This window comes from Microtus pennsylvanicus, chromosome 12, assembly GCF_037038515.1.
Source record: "Microtus pennsylvanicus isolate mMicPen1 chromosome 12, mMicPen1.hap1, whole genome shotgun sequence".
NCBI lineage: Eukaryota > Metazoa > Chordata > Mammalia > Rodentia > Cricetidae > Microtus > Microtus pennsylvanicus.
In genome coordinates this window covers 1,749,564-1,774,218 of record NC_134590.1, presented here as the reverse complement: position 1 = coordinate 1,774,218, position 24,655 = coordinate 1,749,564, and the positions used below count along the sequence as shown (strand labels likewise).

Sequence of the window (24,655 nt, the reverse complement as noted above, 5' to 3'; positions counted from 1 at the left end):
CTCAGAGTGGACAGAGAGCCAGCGGACGACCAGAGACTGCTCACAGATGGGAGGCCCACTCACCTGTCATCTCAGAGTGGACAGAGAGCCAGAGGACGACCAGAGACTGCTCACAGGTAGGAGGCCCACTCACCTGTCATCTCAGAGTGGACAGAGAGTCAGAGGACTAGAGACTGCTCATAGGCAGCAGGCCCACTCACCACTGGTGGCACAACCTCTCAAAGCCCAGATGTCTCCTTCCACTCAGACAGCCAAGCTTCCCTTTCAGGCTGCCCAGGGCTACCCGAGTGTCTGTGACCATCTGGCAAGGGGAGGCCCACTGTGGCCCCTCCCACCAGACTGTTGTTACCATTATCTGGAGATAAGAACACGGTTAAAAGGACAGTAGCACATTTTGAGTCTTTCCTTCCTTCTCCTACTCCGGTCTTTCCTACCCCCAGGAAGAGACCAGGAAGGGACAGCTTGCCTACGGAGGGATGGATACAGAGAGAACAGCTTAGAGCCACATGTGTGATTAACACAGCCATCAGCACAACCGTCAAGGAGCTGGAGCCACACTTCGGACTCCATCATAGCAAATAAACGAACCCACATGGCCAGCAAAGTGAGCTTTTCTCTCCTCACCTTACATGTCTGCTCACAAAGCTGATGTGTCTGTTGTTGGGAGCTCACCCCCAAATCCTCTTTTGGAAAGAGGCCGAGAAGCAACTACATCAAATTATGAGGGGCTACGGGCTTTCTAGCAGGTGGAGTTACTGAACCTGTTCCCTTTCCCACGGCAGTGAAGCCTCCTGATTCTCACGCCAGCCCTGCAGCCAGGCACTGGCTCACTCACCCGCTGACACTCCTTCGTGGGCCAAGTCAGGGCGCCTGGGGAGAATGCACGAAGCCCTGGGTCCAAATCCCAACACCACATACAGGGAACATGGTAGTACACAGGTATAATCACAGCATGCTGGGAGGTGGACGTTTAATCCCCATCCCTCCCCCACCCCCAAAAAGAACAGTGTCTCTTTCAACACCAGAACACACGTAAATAAGTGTCCATGTCTCCTCGCGTGTAGCCGTGCAGGAGGCTGGCCCTCGTGTGTAGCGGTGCAGGAGGCTGACTCTCAGCAGTCTTTCCGGTAAGAAACAATAGGATAGGTGGGAAAAGACACACCAACCCAGGAAACAGATCACAAGAAGAAACAAAAAGATAGGAAACAAACTGTCACTATTCCACCATCTAGCGAAGCATGCTGCTACAGCCAGGCTCTGAGGGTGCTGTGACCTTCTCACAGTCAGGAGGTGCCCCAAGGCACCAGACTCCCGGCTTCACAGAGAGGAGGGGGACTGCTTACTCAACAGGCCCTAGGTGTGGACAGCAAGACTGCTCAGAGAGCCAAAACGCTTGAAGACCTGAGTTTGAATCCTGGTGAAGATGAAGGCGGGAGCTGACTCCACAGCTATCCTTTGGCTTCCAGGAACGTTCCTCCTCACCACCCACTCAGCCCAGCCCACGTATAGATGATGATGGTAACAGTGTTTCTAAACAAAGCAAAGAAAGTAACAACACATTCAATGAACACACAATCTACTACCTCAGGGCCTTTGGCCTCATCTCTCCTCTGTATTCGGAGCCTTTGGCCAGGCTCCTGCTCACTTCTCTCCAGGCTGCTATTTCCCAAGCCTGTGATTACATCGAGTGGTAGGTCCCAGATGAAGAAACCCTAATTCTAGATCTAGCGTCTCCAGGCTCATGCCAGCCGAGAGCCAGGGGAAGAGCAATGCCTGGGGAACAGGACATCCTGACAGGCTGTAGCAAGCCCGTTCCCCTCAGGACCACGTGACCGTTTATCCCACCTTCCCTAAAATCTTGTCAACCTGCTGGTGACCACTTCCAGGCACACATTCTTGTCACCTCTGCCGAGGAAAATAGGAAACCTCTCCTCAGATGAAGCTCTGTAACAGCATCCAGGAAGTAGGGGCTTGGTCAGAGGTTAGAGAAAGGGGGTCTAGCATAGCCCTGGAGCTGATCCTGCACCCCTAATTAGCTGAGGGCAAAGAGGGTTGGTCTCATAATTCCTTCATGTTCAAGAATGACATCAGGGGGAACTACTATAGAGAGCCATGCACGCTCAGCTGGGCGGAGCAGTGAGGCAATTCTTTGACTAGTTTGTAAGCAAAGGCATTCCTTTTGTTCTCAATTTTGAAAAATACTTGACTTAAATAATTGGTATAGACTTTACAAAGTCCACTTGCCTCTGGTCCTTCTATATATAACCCCAAACAGGACAACCATTACAGTTAGCATAGCCTATACCACACTATAGCTACAAAAATCAAGTTATCCAGTGAGAATAACAACAACAAAGAATGAAGTTTAGGTTGAAAGATTAAGCAATTTTAATTCAAAAAAAGAGGGGGGGTAGAATTGGCCAAAGTTGACTTTATGAGCTAATTAGAACACTGTGAAGTCGAAGGACTTTAAAACAAAATAGAGATAGAATTCATGTACCACCAAATTCAAATTATAATCCAATCATTTTAGTATAGATGGCAGGCTGTGTAACCATCACTGTGATTTAATTTTAGAATATTTTTTCCTCCATCCCTAAGGCCCTCACTACTGATAGTCAACCCACACCTCCTTTTCTGTCTAGCTCTAAGCAAACACTCATTTAACTCCTGCCTCTCTGTATCTGTGTATTCTGTACACGTCATTACAGTGCAATTACACAATGCATAGGTGTGAGCCTATCACTTTCTTAGCTTTACGTTTTACCTGTGCTGTATCACCTGTATCTCTGTGCCCTTTTTTATCGTCTGATAACCTTCCAATGGGTGGATATATCACATTTAACTTAGCCCATTCCTCAGATGGCAGCCATTCAAGGTATTTCTAAGTTTTAAGTGTTATGAATAACACCAGAAATTTTTATGGGTGCTATGGTGGTGTGTATCTCCCAGAGTAGAAGTGCTAACACATAGACTGGGTAGCTTATTTCAAAACTATGAGCAGAGGCAGGAGCTGGAGAAGAAGGTTTAACACTTCTCCTCCCTACCTTCCTCCTCTTCCTTGTATCATCCTCAGTACTTGTGTGTGCTCCGAGGTCTGCTATACGACAGCTCTGCAGAGTTGGCTGGAGCATCCAAAGTCCCGACATCACGTCTGCAAGCAGGCATGTGCTACAGCCACCTAACCCTAAAGGTCTCCAGGAAGGCAACAGTGCACTTCCCCTTGGCGCTCTAGTGGCAGAAATGCCTTTACATCCGGGCCACAGAGCATGTATGCCCTGGCTGAACAGGCATGGCAGGAGCATGGTTTGGGCTGCCCTGCACAAGCCCTCTCACTGGCCTCGCCAGGCCCCTAGCTAGCCACACACCTCTGCACTGCCACGCTCTGGAATGTCACTCCCTGAAGTGTTTTTCTCTTTTGCTGTGGCAATCTCATCAAATCCACTTTCAGAGTCCGCAGAAGTATCGCACGATTTAACACTAAGAATTTTTGGTTGTTGACATTCCTGCAACAGCCCGGACTTTCTTTTTCCTCCTCACTCCCTCTGAGAGAAGCATATATAAAATGAGTAATTGCTACACCGAGGAATTGCTGGAGTCAGCAAGGCCTCACAGCGGCTGTATTTCCGACCCCCCACCCCCTCCCACCGCAAACTCTCCCACATACGCTGAGAATTAAAGACACATTACTGGGATAAGGAAATCTGACCTGAAAAATGCGCTGCAGCCACAATGGCAAGACACCAAGAGGCTTCACAATAATTTCCAACGGAGCTGGAGAGGGCTAGATGCCCTGACTTTCAAATGAGCCAACACTGCACACTTCCATCAGATTAAGTCAGTTCTGTTTTCCTAGTAGAATTCCATGCCTGCGCTACCCCCACAGACCCCAAAAGGCAAGGAGATGCCCGCAGCACATAGACAAGCAGATGGAGAATTCCCTTTCCTGACCAAGAAAAAAAAACTGAAAGAAAAATTTCATCTTACAGCTGTCTTCCTAAACTCCACATCACTGGGAGTTACTGTGGACGCTGTTTCCCTAGGGAGACAGTCCTTGCCTGATAACATTGCTGACACATAAACTAAAAATGACAACTGTGTGTTGTTTTTGTGGGAAAACCCATCCTCTTAAAAGCGACAAGAAGACCATTGATCCGTGGTCTAAGCTATAGATGAGTCACGGGGAAGAATGGATCATTTGCCCCTGAAACTTGTGTCCTCACACCTGTAGAATGCACACAATGAAGGGACCCCAAGGGGACCCCAAGCCAGTGCACCGTTTCCAACAGTCCTCAGCCCAGAGCAAACACTGAACAATCATGAGCTTTCTCCCCATCTTCTCCATGACCACCAAGACCGCCATCTTGGAGAAGATACCTCAATGACAATAAGAGCTTCCCTCAGGGCACTGCCTTTTGTTCTAGAGTTTTTTCTGACTCATCTTTCGAGAGCAATACATTCATAAGATACAGTTAGACGAGAAGAAAGGAGGGTCATGTGTAAAGATGAAAAGACAATTTAAAATCTTAGGTAAATGGGCCAATGAGACAGCACAGCAGGTAGTACTTTCATTACAAGGCCGATGACTTGAGTTCTGATCCTCAGGGCCCGGACAGAGGCACAGAATCCACTCTCAGAGCCGTCTCCGACGGCAACACCCACACTCACCTCCCTCTGCAGCCGCCCTGCTCCCTGGTTCGCAATGCGGAGGTTTAAGACGTGAACCTCCTGGGGAAACCCAGTTGTGCCTCTGCTGGCGCAGCCAGACAGAACGGTGAAACTCTCCATCAAGGCCTGGACAGGATGAGAGGCGTTGATCGGTGACAGCTCACACGGGGTGCTGGGCTCTGGACCTGCGGACAGAATCACAGACATGAGCTGCAGCAAGAGTAGAGACACCGTGGGTGATGGATTCGCTGTAACTCAACTGTGAAGCCCTTGCGACTCAGCGGTTCTCAGAACTCATCATCTGAAATCCCAATCTTTTCAATTTTTTTCTCATAATTTTGATTTCTAAATTCTCTTTAGGCTCACAGTCACCAACGTATGTATCCCTTTGGATGAAGGATACCTTCCATTTGACAAATTTGTGTTTTTAATTCCTCTCTTGGAAGAAAGCCTGAGATTGCTGAAATAAATTATTTAAAGTCCAAATAACACTATACACAAATAATATTAAAGCCCTAAAATTGCATACACACTCCCCGAATAGTCTGATACCTTTTGAGAGTTTTTCTTGTTAGGAATGATACAAAACAAAATGTGTTAAGAACAGGAATTTGAAGCCAGACCTGCACAGCCAAGTTTGGGGCAGAGGTGAGGAAAACCGTCCCTCACCAGGCAGAGTCTGAGGCAGCGCTACAAATCAGAAAAGCAGAACTCTGGTCATAGTTGGCTCCTGCAGCCTCGTTTTCCATTCCTCGAGCCAATGAAACTTTCGATTCTAAACCATCCATCCATCCTCTCTGTCTCTAATTCCCAACTGCCCCCTAAATTAAGAAGGCTGCACCCTTCAAGCTCCCCAAGCCAGCTCTAGCAAGGGAGTCCTTCTAACCCAGGGAGCCCATCTCTACAGCTGTTCACACGGAGATGCCCGCCCTTCCTATCTCAGACGCCCATCACTCCGAGAACTAAGCAAAGTCTGAGCCCCTTTGCAGGGCGCACAACCAGGTCTGGCTTGATCTAGCCTCCCGTCCTTCCAACCTCACTCCTGTCTTGGTAGGAGATTCTCAACTCCCTGCCTCTACTCCAGTTTGTCACAGTCACCCTTCAGCTCCAGCCCCACCCATAAACTGGAGGAGGTACTGTTCCATCCCCCACCTCTTCGCACACCCCCACAATATATTAGCTCATCTCTTCTGCTTCATTTACCACAGTGACTACAGGTGAATACGCCTGCTACAGCCAGTCAACAATACACCTGTTCACCTCCCTGATGGCTACGTTATTCATACCCATCACTAGGCTCTCAGGACCCCACTGTAGCGCCTGGCCTGGAGGCTCATATTCATATATCCATTCATTTCCTCCCTCCCTCCCCCTCCTCTCCCCTCCACCCCTTGCCTGTTGGCTACAAGGAACTAATGAGAAATGGGTTCCTACAGTGATATGAGCTGCAGTTCCTCTACCTCTCAGCTTCATTCCATGTTGATAAACATCTGGGAGGAGGAAATGAGATACTGAAGGGACCCAGGAATTGTCTCCCCCAAAATACACCATCTTGGTATGTTAGCTGTTGAAATGAAAGGAATTCTGAGAACCACGGATGCCTGACTTCCCTCTGGTGCTTTTGTGTGGGTTTAAAGTCTGGGCCCCGGAGAAGACCCCAGGACTTCCACCGACTGGGCTCATGACAGGCTGAGAGAACGCAGTGTGTCAACATCCCTGTCCACGTCCCATTCAACATTCCAGAGAGATCAATGCAAACCTTTGTCATCCCTGGGTATCTGTCCTGGGCCCCTCTTGTTCGCTAAGCCCGCTGTGTTCTCCTAAAAATCATTTTCAAACCTTTGGATTTCCCAGACCCGCAATCCCCCTCCCTCCAAAGTGGAGCAGATGTTTCTGGATTTTTGATTTATCACATCCCTGTGAATTTTCTTCTTTCGCAATAAATTCCTGGTCTCGCTCTCCTTTTTAATCCGTGTTTGTCAGTGTGTCCAAAAGACGTATCAGAAGGCAGAGGTGCCTAGAATTCTTCACCAGCCCCTCCAATGAGCCTCTGGGACTGTGGCCACAGGACACCACCAAACTTCAACCTTTGCTAAGGGGACCCAGACCAAAATCCTGGGCGCATTCCGCTGAATTCCTCCTGCTTTCTAAGTAACAAACACATTCTTTAGAACTGCAGACTCAGTCTCAAACAAACACCACTTGAAATTCTGGACTAGCCACTGCTGTACCCCAATGCTATGTCATAAACAGGCACCCCACCTACTGGGCCACGTCTATTTCGGGACTCACAGAAACTATGTAGGTTGATAATAGCAATCTGGTCTGAAATGGAAGCATGTGCCACTCCATTGCTGGACGGTGCCCAGCTGCTTCAGAGAAGGCAGGAGGTGGTGAAGGAAGAGGCTGCCACAGCAATGGTGGGGGGTGAATCTGTGGGGGAGCCTAAGAGAAAGTCTGTTCCCCGATTCTGGGCACATAGATGATACAATAACCACTGTGCTTGGGAAACAAGTTGGTTTCAGAGCCTCCTGCCATGAATTTACAAAGATTACAAACTAAACACAATAAAAACATGGTCCATCATTTGACCCAAAACCCATCTACAAAGGGGCCTGCAATCTGCTCGACGTGCCTTTCCTCTGCAAGGCCACCATCACTCCTCAGATTCTCCCAGGAAGAGCCGACTGTTCTTGCTTGGGGTTCAGTTCCAGCCCAAGGTCAAATGGAAGACGCACACAGTCTAGGGAAATCACACAGCAGGACAACCGCCCTTTCTAAGTCCCTCTGTAGTCCTTGTCTAAATATACCCGGTGCTGTGTTCTGGATCTTAAATGCACTCTTAAGGCCCAGGTCCTGGCATGGTGGCTGTCTCTTCCTGGGCTATAGAGTAGGGACCACATTTCCAGGAGATGGGCATAGGGCAAGGCAGTCACTGGAGGCCCAGGAAGGGGGGCACAGACTTCCAGGCCCTTCCCCTGAAGTGGCGCATCAAACGCGATCCTTTCTTCCCCTCAGTCACACCCTAGGCATTCAGTTACAGCGGCAGAAAACTGACTGGCACAGTACGGTGTGTTCTCGACACTCTGGAGTTTTGTGGTTACTCACTATATGTTCTTCCCCACACGTTTGGAAAACAAAACAAAAAAGAAGCCCACAGCCTATGACTAGGCATACTCTAAAATCAAACGAAGAGTACAAATAATGTGTGTGTGAGTGATTATCTGCCCACCGCGAACCATAAGAAGCTGGGGAGATGGCTTGGCTGGGAAAGTGCCTGCCGTGAGAGGGAGACTGGACCCGGATCCCCAGCACCCGCATAAAAGCCGCGTGTGGTAGAAAGTAACTGTAGCTACCGGGTAGGCAAGCCAAGCAGATCTCCAGAGCTCACTGGCCAACCAACCCAGCTAACGAGCTGGGGTCAGTGAGAGACTCTGCCTCAAAACATAAAGTGGAGAGCGACGAAGAAGAGACCTGGCACTGGCCTCCTGCCTCCACACACACATCCGTGTACACACAAAAATAGAGCTAACAAATCTTAAAGATTATATACAATGTCTTCAGCAGCTCAACTTACTGTCAGAAAGATATAGGAAATACAACAATGAAATCATCCCTGTTTAGCCAGCTCCCACTCCGCTGGCAATGCTAGCTGCTGCACAGCACGGGGAGGTGGTACCCTCCCCATCTCAGGTTAAAAGGGATGCCTCCCCACATGTAAGTGTCTGCTCTAAGGTCGCCTGAGGCCTCAGAGGAGGACCTGCCTCTGGCCGACAGCAGTCTGAGGAGCAAGACTGGGCTGTGCCCACACAGTCTGAGGGAATAAATCAAACAAACAAACAAACCCATCATAGGCGTGGGTGATTTGTAACTTACTCTGAAACACATCCAAAATGAAGATGTCCTGATGGACAGGCACGCATAAATCTGATAAAGCAACTATTACAGAACACCCATTGTGGAATCTGGATCTGCAGCAAACACAGTTTCAACATCTTTTCATGTTGAAATGCTTCATTTTTTAAAACACTGAGAGGGAGGGGATGCTTATAAAAACTGTAAGGCCGGGACCACCTCCAGAAACCGCAGACTGGTGAGAGGGCAGAAGCCATTTCCTCTGACCCGGTGACTTTTCTCCAGGAATTCACCATAGAGAAATAGCTGGGTGAGTGTGCAGAGAACAGCATGCACCAAGGGCTAAACCAAAACCCAGAGAGAGGACGGAAAGAAAATAAAGATTTCAAGACTATCGATGTGGTGGTGTCCTTTTTAAAGGGGCCTCCTAAATTCTCACTGTGAAGCCCCAAATCACCCCAAGGCTTACAAAGCCCGACCAGACCTAGCCTAGCCTCACGGCCCAGCCCCATCCCCCATCACTTGCTCACTATGGTTTAGCCATTCTCCTGACTCAGGCACCTTCCAGCTAGCAGTCTCCCAACACTAACTGTTCTCTCTCGAACTGTTAGGCACAGGGTCATCTCAAATGGAGCTCCTGTCCCATCCCCGTTTGTAGCTCCACACGGTCATGTGACCAGGTTCTGGGAAGTAACCAATGGCTCCATGCATAGCTTCTTCCAAGAAGAGTCCTTACACGATGAAAGGAGACAGAGACAGAGACCCACATTGGAGCACCGGACAGAAATCTCAAGGTCCAAATCAGGAGCAGAAGGAGAGAGAGTACGAGCATGGAACTCAGGACCGCGAGGGGTGCACCCACAACTGAGACAATGGGGATGTTCTATCGGGAACTCACCAAGACCAGCTGGCCTGGATCTGAAAAACTGGGATAAAACTGGACTCGCTGAACATAGCGGACAATGAGGACTACTGAGAACTCAAGAACAATGGCAGTGGGTTTTTTATCCTACTGCACGTACTGGCTTTGTGGGAGCCTAGGCAGTTTGGATGCTCACCTTACTAGACCTGGATGGAGGTGGGTGGTCCTTGGACTTCCCACTGGGCAGGGAACCCTGATAGCTCTTTGGGCTGACAAGGGAGGGGAACTTGATTGGGGGAGGGGGAGGGAAATGGGAGGAGGTGGCGGGGAAGAGACAGAAATCTTTAATAAATAAATAAACGGAAAAAAAAAAGAAGAGTCCTTACAAAAGGAAGGAGAGGTGTCCTGGCTTTTCCTTCTTCCTGCTGACTGGAACACAGATGTAATACACAGTGGTGGAGGTCTCCTTCAGCTTGCCCACACACTGCAGTGCCTGGCTACATGCCAGAGCAGACTCCGTCTGGGAAGAATGCAGTCCACTCTACGGGTCCCACCGCGTGCGTCTCGGGGCACAGTGGCAGTTTCTTTTCCAGCCACCCCCTGACTGGGGTGCAACACCTCCAGCCGCCAGGCCAATGCACTCGGAAGCTCTGTGCTGCGCTGTGATCTGTGCAGCTTCTCCACAGCCCATCTCTTGTGGCCCCAGCTGGAAACCCATAGTCTCCTCTTCCTATTTAATCTTGTCCCTGTAATCAGAGACCAGTGAGCAGGAACAAAGGCGGCTTCATCGCCTTGAGAGGTGACGTGGATTCTGTAGGCTGCATCCACAAACACTATTAAAAAAAAGAAAAGCAGAAAAGGGCCTGCGACTTGTCTTGGTAGAATGCTTGCCCTCCTAGCACCTAAGAATTAGGTTTGGTGGCTCATGCCTGTAATCCCTGCACTCAGGAAACAGGAGGGAGGATAAGAAATTCAAAGCAGGGCTGGAGAGATGGCTCAGAGGTTAAGAGCACTGGCTGCTCTTCCAGAGGTTCTGAGTTCAATTCCCAGCAACCACATGGTGGCTCACAACCATCTAAACTGAGATCTGGCGCCCTCTTCTGGCATGCGGGCATACATCGAGGCAGAATGTTGTATACATAATAAATAAATAAATCTTTAAAAAAAAAAGAAAGAAATTCAAAGCAATCCTTGGCCACATAGCAAGTCCCAGGCCAGCTCTGGCTATAGCACAAGACCGTCTCATACAAACAAACAAACAAGCAAACAGGACATCCCCCTACACTACTATTGTGTTGAAAGGAGGAGAGGCGGGCTACGTTCCTGGGATGACCCTCTTCCATCACTATTACATAGCTAGAATCATCTTACAGATACTTGGTCTGAATCCTGACAGAAACTTCTATAAGTGAGTAGAATAAATCTAACTTATTCCACTAATGTAGATAATTCCAAGATGCCAAGTCCCTGGCATTTATGTGTTCAGAGATCCCCTCCAGAGCCTTCCCACACTGTGCCTTCCCCACCGGACTTTCTGTTGCTTCCGACTAACTGCTACATGCTTTGCCCTGAGTTATCCCTCCTGCCCTGCCCCCCAAAACAGCCAAATTTCCTGTGCGCTCCAAGTATAAGTTGAGTTGATCCTTCTCTGTTGGCTCTTTAGGAACTCCAGCCTCCTCAAATCTTACTGGACACAGTGTCCTGCTTGAAAGGACCTCTTCCTTCCTGCCCTGAGGCAGACTCGGTTCCATGCGTCATCCCCCCACATAGGGCACACCACAGTCATACTGGCGAGACCATCACTGCATCAGCCCCCTTCACAGAGCAGCACCCCCAACAGTGAGACAGTGCCCAGCGCTGCTGCCGTGTGTGGCAGACCCCACGAAGAGACCCTGCGGGAGGCTAGCGTGTACCAGCTCTGGGTCACACACCCTAGATGTACTGTTTCTCATCTTTGTCATACAGCTGGGACGATGTAGCTAAAATTTTGGGAGTGATGGAACTGGGCACAGAGAGGATGCTTTTCTGATCAAAAGTCACACTCCACCAGCCAAGAGCAGGAGCGGGCTGAGGAAACCGTTTTCCTCAGATTCTAGGCCCAGCCTCTCCTGTAACAACAAAGTGCCTACTTCTGCTTGGCACTTGACAGGTCTTTACTGAGGACTCCATCAACAGACTCACAAACAAAGCACAAACAAGCCCATCTCACAATATACTACGATAAAAATCGATAAAAACCCAAACCGCCCAGTTCATACAGCAGCTAAGATAAAAGACTCCATGGCCTCATGGACCAAATCTCCTCCTTGTCTTTGGCAGTCAGTGGTTGATTACTGGACACACGGGAAACTACATAAGCTCTGACTATCCCACCAATACCTAAATCCCCAGATCTACTCACAGAGAAAGATGCAAATGAACTTGCCCCTTCGTTACATGCTGTAGCTACACCCAGAATTCCAGGCTGAGTTCCACGCTGGCTGAGGGCCAGTACCCAGCCTTGACAGAACGCAGATGAAGCTTTTGGGAACAGATGCGTTTGCCGCACACTTAATCTACCTGTCCCCCAAAGAAATCATTGCCGTTCCACCCCACGTAACATGGAGTCACATACAGAGGGAAGGGTATTGCTTGGGGGAGGGTAAAGTTGTTCTCACATCTACGCAATGTGATCTGAGAGCATCTTAAACTGACGCAGACATCTGGTACCTATTCCACACAATTTCCAGTATTCTGGTTCCCCATATCGCCCAGGGCACTAATGAGAAACGTGTGTTCAGCTGTAATAAAAGTGGTAAAGAGGCGATGGGAATTAAGGGTAACATTATAGCCTGGGACCAGGACAGTGCAGTGGGGAGGTTTTTTATTGCAGTGACACCATTGGCTAATAAGAGTTTGTGTTACTGTACCCTAGAGGATTCTGCAATGCTGTCAACGCCAAAGAGGGACAAACTCCCACAGACTGTGGGACTGGGCACTGTAAGGCCTATTCTATCCCTGAGCAGAAAACCCCCTCTACCCATTGAGGATGCCAGAGTCGGTGAGAAAGGGGCGCCTGGGATGTTTTCTCAGCCAACAGAACAGCCTGCCTCTCACTGAGCTCTGGGAGAAGGAATGTCACAAATGCCAGGGTAGGATGCAGAAATAAAACTCAAAGAGAAGAAACACCTGGAAGGCCCTAGGCCCCAGAGCCTCTGGCCAGTACACAACATGAGCTAATGTTTGTACATCTTAAGTTACAATTCACGGGCTCTAAGGTCCCTGGAGGATGGAGCTGGGGAAAGAATGGGCTTTAAAGTCTTGAAGAGGCCTCGGCCACAGTTTCTACTTGAGTTTTCGACAATAAGACTTAGTTAGAATCTGAAGTTTATTTCTGATAAGGAATTCTGATAAAGTCTTAAACCTGAAATGTGGATTTCTTGGTGGAGAAGAGCCCACGTCTTTGACTCAGCTTCTCGGGGTTCCTTGTACCCTCCACACGAGTGTCAGAATCTAAGCTTCCTCTTGACAATACCAACCTTCTTCCAAGGAGTCAAATGCCAATTTGTTGGGCTGGAAGCCAGTGCACATTTGTATATGGCTGTGCTGAAATCACGGTGCAACCATGTTGAAGACTTTCCTGTGTTCAAACTGTGCTTTGAAATGTTCAAACGGAAACAAAGGGCAGAGCTTCACTGGGAACGCAAGTTCTCAGAGTTGGGAAACTGCCAAGCTATAGAGGCAGAACAGCCCTTCTACCTGACCAAGAGCCTGCTCCTTACAATGTCCTCAGAGGGGATCTAGGAGGAAGAGCGGTCAGAGGGTTATGTTCCACAGTGGCTACTAACAGTACCGTTTGACGCTGGATCTCTGGGTGGGGGTTGTCACATTATGCCTGTGCTATACGAGGGATGAAACCCTAAACATGGCATCTGCTAGGGAAGTAGTACTCTGCCCCTAGGCTCCAGCCTCCAACTGTGACCTTGTAAGCTTCCCACATTCTCTCTTATGCCCTTACAGGCTTGACCTATGGCTAAAAGGGGGCGTATGTAATATGTAACACACTGTACAGATTTCAAGTGATCGTAGAGACACAAATTCCCCCGGGGAAGGAGAAATGAATGAATGAATTTCCCCCATTGATAAATGTTCTCTTGGCGGCCTTTAGAATGCTTAGTAAATTAGTGTCTAAGATAAGAGTCCCTTTGCCCCTCCCCAGCTACTACTGCCCCAAAGTGTTTCTAAGAATTAGTGTGAAGACTTCATATTAAACTACACAAAGTTAGAGTAAAATTTCCTGTTTCCTGAACGCACTCTGGGAGTGCGACCCAGAAAGGAACAACGGGCCAGGCCCACACCTCCTGAGGACACTGGTGAGTCCTCGCTCCACTGGGGCCAAGCTTCAGCCCATCTTCCATTTATAGGAGGGTACCATGTCCCTGCTCTTCTGACTTAACCTGAAGGAGGCTGAAGTGGACGGGACACAGCCTGCAATGGCCGTTTTGAGATGAGAACTCACCGATGGCCTTGCCCACACGGCTCAGCACAGAGACCAGGGCAAATCTGAAGGCTTAGAGGAAAGAGGAACAGATTGTCTGGGCTGGAGTGGTGGCTCGGGAGGTAAGCGTTTGCCCTACAAACCTGATGACTTGAGTTCAATACGGGGACACAGTGGAAGGAGAGAACCAGCTTCGGCAAGCTGCCATTCACCATGGCAGTGTGTATCCCTCCCCACCCACCCCTGCACACCAATACATGCATATTAATAATAATAATAATAATTTAGGATTTAAAGTAAAAAAAAATAAAGCAAGCTGATTTCCTTTTTCCCTCCTGCTTTGAGTTTGGAATATAAAATGACTGAAGGAAAATAAACTCCTTTGTGAGGACCAAAAAATGTTTAATTGCTCTAAACTTTTAATATCGCCCTCCAGTCATCCATGTGACAAACCCTGTAACTCGGCCCAGACCGACGCAGCAGTTAGTGGCAAATCGAGACTTCGAGGGCCATAGACTGGCTCTGCTCACTGTGTGGTGACGTCCCAGATCGCTTCCCACCCAGGCCTTGACAGACCCAAGATAATCACAAAGCTCATTTTCTTCCTGCCACCCTGGCACTGGGGGTCAAATCCAAGGCTCTGTGCGAGCACTGAGCCATTGTCCTGGCCTCTTATCTTTCAATTCTCAGATCTGATTGGTGTCTGATAAATAAGAAAAGGAAGCCAGAGACACAGCAAGAACAGGACACAGGACCCTGGGGTGAAGGAAGCGAGAGACGTGGGAAGAACCGGACACACAACCCTGGGGTGCGGCCTGCTCTACACTGGGAAGCGTTCTGCCATGCTGTGTGCGGGGCAGACAGTAAGTGGCATAAGATACAGGGCGGGGTGGGGACAGGAAGGATGGAAGAGGGAAAACACACTGTTAAAGACTTGAATCATCACCTGAAACCAGCAGTCCTGATTACAGATAAGAGGAAGATTTAAACGAAAAGTCTACCAACTTTTGGTTGGCCATGGGACTCATGGCTAATTATGGCCATGTGCACGAAGCAGGACCTGAACTAACATGTTTACTTGAAGTCTTTTATACACAATCTGGGCAGTCAGCAATTGATGTTAACAAATGAAGGAAATGCTCAACTCCAACAGCAAATTACCCGGCTTACTGTGCATGTCAAACCCTATGAAGACCAGCCTGAATCGCTGTCTTCTCGCTCACTGCTCGGGGGCTTCTGCACAGGGACGCCGACAGCCAGCGGTCTGTACGGAGTTTTGTGTCCACGTGTCACGGCTGTCTTTTAGCTCCTTTCATGGCGAAGTTTAGGGCTCTAGGGGGGCTGGACTTCCCACAGCTCATGGAAGCGCCGGGCTCAAGTGTCACAGAACTTCTCAGTGGACACCAAGGATCTTAGAAACACAGCGGGGCCATTCCCAGCTCATTAACATAGGTCCTGAAGCACAGTCAGTGGCCCATTCAATTCAGACAGTCCTTAAGCCTGGTAATCTACTATTAGAGTGTTCCTTTAGAGCAAAGGCCAGCCCTTAAAAATCTAGTGTTGAGCTGGGTGTGTTGGCACACGTCGTTCATCCCAGGAGGCAGAGACAGGTGGATTGCTGGGAGTTCGAGCCCAGCCTGGTCTACACAGTGAGCTCCAGATTGGCCGTGCTATGGAGTGAAACCTTGTCTCAAAAGAAGTGAGGGAATGGGGCGGGGGACTCGCTCTCCTTAGCTGTACATCCACGAAGGCGAGAACCACATTCGTTTGCTTGCTCTCTTCTGCACTGCTAGACGCTTGAGATGCAGCAGGCATTCCCAAGGTCTTGCTGAGTGATGGATCTGCTGCTACGGTGTCTCCCTTACATTTAAATCTTAACCCTGACCCACTTTAGCTCATATGACTTCGAGCAGTTATCTAACCACGCCATCTCTCCATCCATACGATGGGATGAACAGGCTTCGGCTATTACACGGCTGTAACCATCAGCACCAAACTGTCCAAGTTTGGGATATGCCCCAAGGAAAAATGCGTCCTGATCCAGGTTAGCCTCCCTCTGCCATAGCAAGCATGGGACAGTAGAGCCCGGTGAACCGCGGATGCCATGCTGTCCAGTGACCTCACTGCTGTCCTGTGGGTTTAAAGGACTTCTACACACAAGCCAGCAGAGGACCCTTCCAAACCCACCCTACTTTTCAGACATCATCTGCCAGGTCATGTATCACACGCCTAAGCAGACCCCGGTGTGAGCTAGCTAAAACATCATGCCATATGCATATTCTTTTATTGTTCATGTACTTATTCCTATAAAAGGAATCAGAGGACTCATAACAATAACAAAAATCCAAGAAGGCCCACTTTTGCTGCCGACCAATTAAAAGTCAACGCTGGCAAAAGAGGAATCTTATTGAAAACCTATCTAAAGAAGTCAAACCCAGCACATAACTGCTAACCAGCATTACCTGAACATAGGATGCTTACGCAAATCCCATTAAAAAGAAACAAACACGTTATTAGGTCAGGGAAGTATTTTTCCCAGATTTGAATCGGAGAGACTCTACAGTCACACTGTAAAGGAGCGGTGGGTTCAAGGATTTGCTTCACAGAGATTTCTGTCTTGCAGCTTTAAAAAAAACTTCCCCCAAATTTAAACATGAGATAGAGCCGGTACCCATCCCACACAGCAGCTACTGAGCGCGTGCGTGGCAACGCCACACGTGGTACCGTGCCGCGTGTACACCTGCCCAGACAAAGCACCCTTTCAAGAGAGGCTGCCGGGCCGCGGCAGGCTGGGGCTGCTCTCTGGGATTTATTTTGAAGTGTGTCACATTAGTCAAAGCAATTTCTGTTTTTCTAGAATCTGTGGGTGTTTTCTGCGGGGAAGTTTGCTTCAGTGTTTTTCCACTCTGGATCAAGTAGCTTCTGTCTTTTCCTCATGAGTGGAGAGGGGAAGCCACTCTGCCAGTGGGAACTCACACGCAGACTTCCAAATGGTCCGTCCTGAAACCAAAATGCTTTGCACATCAAATCCCACAGCGCAGGAGCTTCGTTTGCAAGACTCGAACAGAAAACGATCATAAGGTGATATTTATATTTGAAATAACTATCGATTCCTTCTCTGAGTTTTTCATATCAGTCTCGCTCCTCCCCACCACACAACAAAATCTCACTACTCAAAGCTCACTGCTTAATGAGATAGTCCACACAAGCAACCCCACCCCCAGCTGAATCTTACTAAAGGAACTATGGCAATGCTTTAAATGGAAAATTACAAAACACATACAAATACATAACTACGTTCTGGCCATCGTAAGTATTTTGAGCCTACTGAAAATCACTTATTTGAATTTTTCTGAATTAATTCAAGTCTACCATTATACACACTAATTATAGTTTGTTAAAGGTTGGCACGTTATTTTAAGGTTTTTAAGAAATGTTTATTTATTTTTGTTTCATGTGTTTATGTGTATGTGTGCATGCCTGCATGTTTATGTGCACATGCATGCAGTTCTCAAGCGGGCCAGCAGAGGGCGTCACACCCCCGGAACTGGAGTTACAGGTGGTTGTGAGGCACCATGGGGTTACTGAGAAAAAGAGGCAGATCCTGTAAACTACTGGCCATCTCTCCGGCCCCTTATTTTGTAATTTGTATTTATTTATGTATGTGTGTGTGAGCACACATACACACGCACATTCCTGCATGCACATATCACAGCACACATGTGGGGGTCAGAGGACAACTTTCAGGGGTCAGTACTCTCCTCTTACCATGAGTTCCAGAAATCAAACTTGGTCATCAGGCTTGCGCAGCTTCTACCCTCTGCGTCCTCCACTCAGCCCTGATATTTCCGTGTCCATCCCCACTAGAGTGGCCCCATATTCATACACTTACAGCTCTGCCTGCACTTCTCATACTTCTGAAGGCCTTTCTAGCCCTGGAACAAGGCCTGTGTCCACCTCAAGCTCATCCCTTCTCACACTCAGTGTTAGTGAGCTCACCCTAGCCAAGGCTAGACACTCAGTTGCTCCCTGCCTGTTTACACAATGGCCCATGTGGATTTTTGACATCTGTTTTCCTTCTAACTCACTAAAACATTATGGGTTCTTTCATGATGCAAGAAACATGTTTAAAACTGACACGGAATTAGATACCATGAAGGACCCTAGGCCCACACTCACCAAGTCTAAATACAAAGCTGAAGGAAGTGAGCTCACGTAGGAAGGTTGGACTTCTGGGAATTTAGTCCACAGCAAGACGGCATTTAAAGACCATTCGTGTTCCTATTGCTAAGAAACCTTCAACCTAAATGGATAAGTAGGGCTGATAACGTTCCTGTGGCTACCCTACCCCCAGGTTCTCATGGTTTCCTTCCCCAAACACCTCGGTGGGATGATGAGCATATTGAACCGACACCTCCCAGATGTGGGGGTTAGTATTGTTTAACAACTTGACAGGGTCTAGAATGACCTAGGAAGCAAAACCCTGGGCAAGTCTGTGACAGAGATCCCAGAGTAGGTTAAGGCCCACCCGACTGTGGAAGACACCATTCCATGGTATGGGACCCTGGTCTGGAGAGCCTAGAGTGGGTTAGACCCACCCGGGACTGGACACAAGGAGAAAGTGAGCTGGGTGCCAGCATCCATCTCTCCACTTCTGGACTTCCGCCACAGTGTGACCAGAAGGCCTCATGCCCCTGCTTCCAGGTTTTCTCACCTTGATGAACTGTCCTCTTGACAGTGAACAAAAGAACCTTTCCTTCCTCGAGGTGCTTTTATCAGGCATTTTATCACAACAGAGGTAACTGATACTCCAGATTAACCACAATTTTAGCACCAGGGCCAAAATTATTCCTCTGCAGCTCCTCCCAGGAATCTGGATTCACTACTCCTTCCCACCTTCACTCAGACCAGCACCGGCTGGGACCATCATAGAGAAGAGATCCTTCAGCCAGTACTCTCTATACAAATGGCTGCCGTGTGCCAAGTAGTCCAGGAAGGGCTACGGGCCGCAAAGTGCCATTTCATAAAGAAAACACAGATGATGCCATACAGAATGCCTTCTCTGGTGTAATACTCCTGCAACTTTTAGAAACCAAATTATGGTGCAGAGTCCCCAAGTGTTCCCGCAAGAGGAGCAGGGGTCTGAGGACACACACAGGCAGACTCAGGAAGATCTACTTCTCAAGCTCCTTTCTAAAACGCGCAGTCTCTCTGCTAAAAGGCAACTGGTAATTTGTCCTGGATTTCATTCTTCTCTACGATAAAGGGCACAGGAAGTTACACAGAAACAGTGAATGGAAGTGTTTTTTTTTAAATCAAGCCAGAACAGGAAATTTTCAGTAGTTTATAGTAAAACTACACATTTGACCAAAGAAAGCAAAAAAAAAAAAAAAAAAAAAAAACTATGCTCACTTAACTCCTGGCATCTTAACTTCTCTTATTCAGAACACCAGACCATGCCCTGCTCATAACTAAGAAACAAATTTCAACACTTAAAGAAAATTAATAAAAATGTATTGCTTCAAAGATATAATTCCCCAGATTACTTCCTGCAGTCTTCAAAGGGGGTATGCCTTCATTTTTTTTCCTTTTATTATGTATATGCGTGTTTGTCTCTATGCATGTATGTGCAGCACATGTGTGCAGTACCCACAGGGGCCAGAAGAGGGAGTCAGAATCCCTGGAACTGGAATTACAGGGGCTGTAAGTGCTAGGAACTGAACCCAAGTCCTCTGCAAGAGCAGCAAGTGCTCTTAACTGCTGAGCCATCTCTCCAGCCCCCAAAGGGGCCATTCTTTTATTACTGCACAACCAAAATGAGTCCTAATAAAACTTTGGAATATGAAAGGCAATAAGTGAGAAAATTCCAAAAAACACTAAAAAGTGTATTAGAAGCCAAAACAGAATTATATTATTTTTTCTATCTAAATACATTGGAATGAATAAGTCAGCATAGGAAACAGGCACACAGAGAAGCAAACAGTACCCAGGCTGGAGTAGACCCCATAGCCGTCCACGGTCACCACCTCTCCATATTGAAAATTACTGCCACCCAGAGTGTTTCCCAGGAGCCCCAGGTCCTAAGAGCCATTATACTATGAACAATTTAAAAACAGGTAGTTCTGAAGCCATGATCTTTAGCAGGGTGACAGGCACAATTAATGCGGTGCGGGTGCTAGATCAAACCTGGGGCTCCATGCATGCGAGGCAGGCACTTTACCAACTAAGCCACGTCCTCAGCCCTGTATTTCCTTTTTAAGAATAAGGATAATAACTGTCCTTGTCACCCTAGGGGGGTTATCAAGACAAATAAGATTGTGAGCTTAAAAGTTTTTCAAAACTAACTGGAAAGTTTGACACAAACCAAACTATAATACTCACATATGAAAAAGCAATAGGATATCTCATTCATTCTTCTACCCTGTTTTTTTCTCCAAAAGAGAAAACAAAAATATACGACCAGAACCAAGTGAAAAAGGCTGAACTTGAGAGTCTGAAGACAGGGGTTCAGATCCACCCTCTCCCGCCCCACCCCAACACACAAGCTGCCTCACCCGGATTTTATTTCCTTCACTTGAGTTTTGCCTTGGAGCAAATACTGCCTGTCTTGCAGAAATGGACTAAAGTTCTGGGCATCAAAGAATTCTGTAAATTTAAGAGAAAGATATCTGTAAGAGATTAATGAGTCAGACTTGCCCAGTAAGAAATCTGAACTTGGGACTATGCAAAAAGCATCTGTCTAACATGTACAAGGCTCTGGTTTGATCCCAGCACTAAAAACAAAACAAAAACAGAAAATGTGGATTTTTACGGCGTATAGCCTAATGCTAGCTAACAAAGAAAGATTCCTCTTAAACAGGGTGAGGGAGTAACCAGTGAAGACAGGGCCGGAAAGCCTGCGCAGAGTGAGCCTCGAAGGCTATCAATCACCAGTGAACCGAAGCTTTGCAGATTGGAATTCTGGGCACAGAGCTGTGGATTAGCAGCCCCCCTGAGTCTACTGAAACTTGTGGATTACCATCAGATCATATTTTCCCCATTCCTGGTTAGGACAGAGGCGCACAAACCCTAATTTCTAAACGTGGGTATCCAGCGTTCCAGAATAAACAGCGGCTCAGGAAGAAAGCGACCGAAGGGGACAAGCGGAGAAAACAGAAAACAGAGAGAGAGCAGGTCAGCCACTCAGTAATTAAAAGGAAGAGAAAACAGCCTGTGTCCAAGTTCACCTCAAGGCTGGATTCCTATCAGATAATGACTGGAGGCCAAAGACTACATCTGGATAATACTTTAAATCTGAGGTTGGCCTTTGAAAAAACATTGCGCCAAGATTATCAAAACATGCATCTTTCTTTCTACTCATTTTCCTTGGTTATTTTTCCTGCGCTTACCAGTTCTGCTTTGTCAGCGGCAAAACGTTTCTCATGTGTGTGTGTGTGTGTGTGTGTGTGTGTGTGTATGTGCTGAAGGTGCATGTGTGTACATGTGTGTTGTACATGCATATGTATATGTGTGTTCACTTGTGTGGGGCACATGAATGTGGAAGTTGCTACTCACTGTGTTCACTGAGGCAGGGGGTGGTAGTTTGTTATATTTTGTGGTATTGGTGAGCAAACCAAGGTGTGTTCATGTGAACATTTACGTGTTTGCATGTGTGTGTACATGTGAATGCGTATGATATACATGCACATACGTGTGCATGGAAACAGAGACCAGAGGTCAATCTTGGGTATTATTCTACAGGAGCCATTTACCTTGGTTTGGGGTTTGGGTTTGTTCCATTTTGTTATGTTCTGGCTTTTGTTTTTTGTTCTGAGGCAGGGTGTATCATCAAGCCAGGCTGACAGAGCAGTGAGCCCCAGTAACCTACTATTTTCTCCCCAGCATTCGGATAGCAAGCACGCACCATCATGTCTAACTTCCTATGTAGATTCTGGGAACTGGACTTGAGACCGAACACAAGCACGCAAGCAGCAAACACGTCATGGACGAAGCTCTCTCTCCCACATGTACCAGGATCTTGCACACATGCTAGGCAAGAGCTAGCACAAGCTACAGCCTCAGCTGCCGACATCTTTACGAAGAACCCGGAAAAACACGCTGCTCAAAAGGCACGTGACCCATTTTCCGAGCTCTGTGGTTGACAAACTTTAGAGGATCACAGGCACTAACAAAGTGACAAATGGGACATGATGCCCTCTTCCTGCCAAGGTCAGCTGCAAAGAACACCCTAACCTTGGCAAAGTCCTCAAAGGTTCAGACAAACAGGAACTCTGGGGCAGGGATTGGAAATACTGCCCATCTGAAAACCACCCCTTGACTTTTTGGCTGGGAAGGACTGGAAAGCCTGTATTACTTCAGCCACCTTCCGCCCACTGGTTCTAACGGCTCCGTAAAGCAGTCCCCATTGAGACAAGCCTCCGACAGCCCCGGCCTTGCCAGGACAAACTTTGGCATGCCCTCCAGTAAGGCCACAAGTCTTCTGAAGGTCAAACAAAATATGGATAATTTCCAACCAGAGAGGAAGTATGCTTTCTGGAATGAGGGCCCCAACTCAGCCGTGACATGGTGTACCATGAGGCAAGTAAACTAAAACACGGGAAAGTGGAAACGGCCTTCATTTTTAATCAGTATTTTGTGAAGGATAGGACTGATAACAAGGGGAAATGTGACTGGCCTTGATATTCAGATCTGTCTTGGGCCTTTGCATTATGTCTGCACCAACAGATATCTGAAAGAGCCTGTCACCCACGAAGCTTAAAACCGTGCTATATAAACTCAGATCCCCACACTGTTCGTAGAAAAGGCTTAACACATTAAGTTTTTCCTCTTTCTGTATTTTAACAAATATGCTTCCACAAATCCTTATTGTAGCAAATGATTTCCTTGTGCTGATGGTTCTAAAAAGAGAAGATAAGAAATGGGAGAGAGAGACAGAGAGACAGACAGAGAGAGAGAGAGAGAGAGAGAGAGAGAGAGAGAGAGAGAGAGAGAGAGAGAGCTCTTTGATGTCTACTTCTTATGAAGGGCTAAAAACCCTTTTATTTCCAAACACTAAGGCATGTGGCTGGGAGCAATCTGCAGGCCTGGATTTAAGCATAATATTCTTTCTCTCTGGCACGCTAAAACAAAAAGAAATCTCAACTGTATTTTTTTTTTAACAAAGTGAGTAACATAGAAATAAAAGCCTGGTCTCAAACTTCTGGCAATCCTGCTGCCTCTGCCTCTCAGTGGTATACACTCATAGAAGTGTCTCAGTGATGCGAAGTTTTTAGTGGTAGAAAAACACGTAAAGAATAACCGGTTGCTATGATGCATGGTCTGTAATCCCAGCTCTCAGAAGACCGAGGCAGCAGGGTTATGACCAGTGTGAGACCAATATGGGCTGCAGAGTGAGCCCGAGGCCATCCCAGGATACAGTGTCAGACCCTGGCTCAAAGCACACACGCGCACACACACACACATGCACATACACACACACACACATACACACATGTGCGCACATACATGCACACACATGCACAAGAAATAAAGAAAAAAATTGATTTCTTAAATCTTTATAACTACACACACACACACACACACACACACACACACACACACATATATATATATATATATATACAGAAAAATGATAGAATGAATAACTAATTGTAAACAGCATTTTCCTAAGATAGGGGCCACTGATGCCAGAGGTGAATTGGGAAATGAAGTATGACTTTGTTCTGTGTCCTTCCACATTGCATATATGTGTGCACGTGTATGTGGGGGGTACATGCATGTGTGCATGTATATGTGGGGGCATGTATGTTGAGGTGTGTACATGCATGTGTACACGTGTGTGTGTGTGTGTATTTGAGACAGGATCTCATGTAGCCCCGAGCTAGCCTGATCTCACTATGTAGCCAAGGATGACCTGTAAGCCCTGCCTCCACCTTCCAAGTGCTAGGAACACAGGCATGTGTTACAATGCGCTACTCTTCAGTGCTGGGACCTGAATCCGTGAGCTTCACGCATGCTAGGAGAGCACTCTGCCAACTGAGCTACACGCCAGGCTTCCTGGTCATTGAACTCTTGCCATGAAAATGTTTTTGAGTATTAGCTACATTAAAACTATCACATGTACTCCCCTTTATGGTACAAGCAATTCAGACCAAGGCCAGTGTTGCTGGATTAGCTTCTGCCCTGGTTGTCTCGCTTCCGGATAGATAGTACTACAGAAACAGCTCCAGCATCCCTCTAGGACACAGAACTCGGTCATTGGGTGTCCCTGCCCCACAACATCCTTCTGTCTTCTTGAAAGCTTTAGCCCAACTTCCTCCTCCTCTCTGGTCTACAATCCTCCAGAACTGGAGTCTTAGCTGGCAGGCATAGTGCCCAACACCTGTAGTTCTATCCCTTGGCAGGCTGAAGCAGGAGGATTGCCACAAATTCCAGGCTACCCTGAGCTAAAGAGAGACCTATCTGAATACACACATACAAAATGCAGTTGTGAAAATGCTTAGCATTGCACCTTGGCTCTGCCTGTATCCTGAGGCTTCATTCTCTCATTTGTAATGCTGTTTCTCTGTACTTTGCAGGAAGTACAGGAGGTAACCAAATAGAGCAAATGTTCAAAATAGCATCTTTATCCTGACTTGAGGTATATGAGAAGCTGAGTGCTGGACAGGGAACCTAGGACCTTCCTTGCACATGCTAGACACCACTTAGTATAAAACATTCCCCACCACGGCCCCCCTTCCCCCGCCCTGGTATGTCAGGAAGCATTCGGAGAGTTAGGACTAGGGGAAGCATCT

General features: G+C 47.6%; 1 protein-coding gene across 1 annotated transcript in view; it reads right to left on the bottom strand.

Annotated features, from left to right (window-relative positions):
- Positions 1 to 24,655, bottom strand: part of Tgfbr3 (transforming growth factor beta receptor 3) — a 171,993-nt gene that overhangs the window by 99,596 nt on the left and 47,742 nt on the right. The window contains exon 3 of the mRNA XM_075942916.1: positions 4,669 to 4,853. Within this exon, the coding sequence (XP_075799031.1) occupies positions 4,669 to 4,853 (185 nt within the window). The remainder of the gene's footprint in view (positions 1 to 4,668; positions 4,854 to 24,655) is intronic.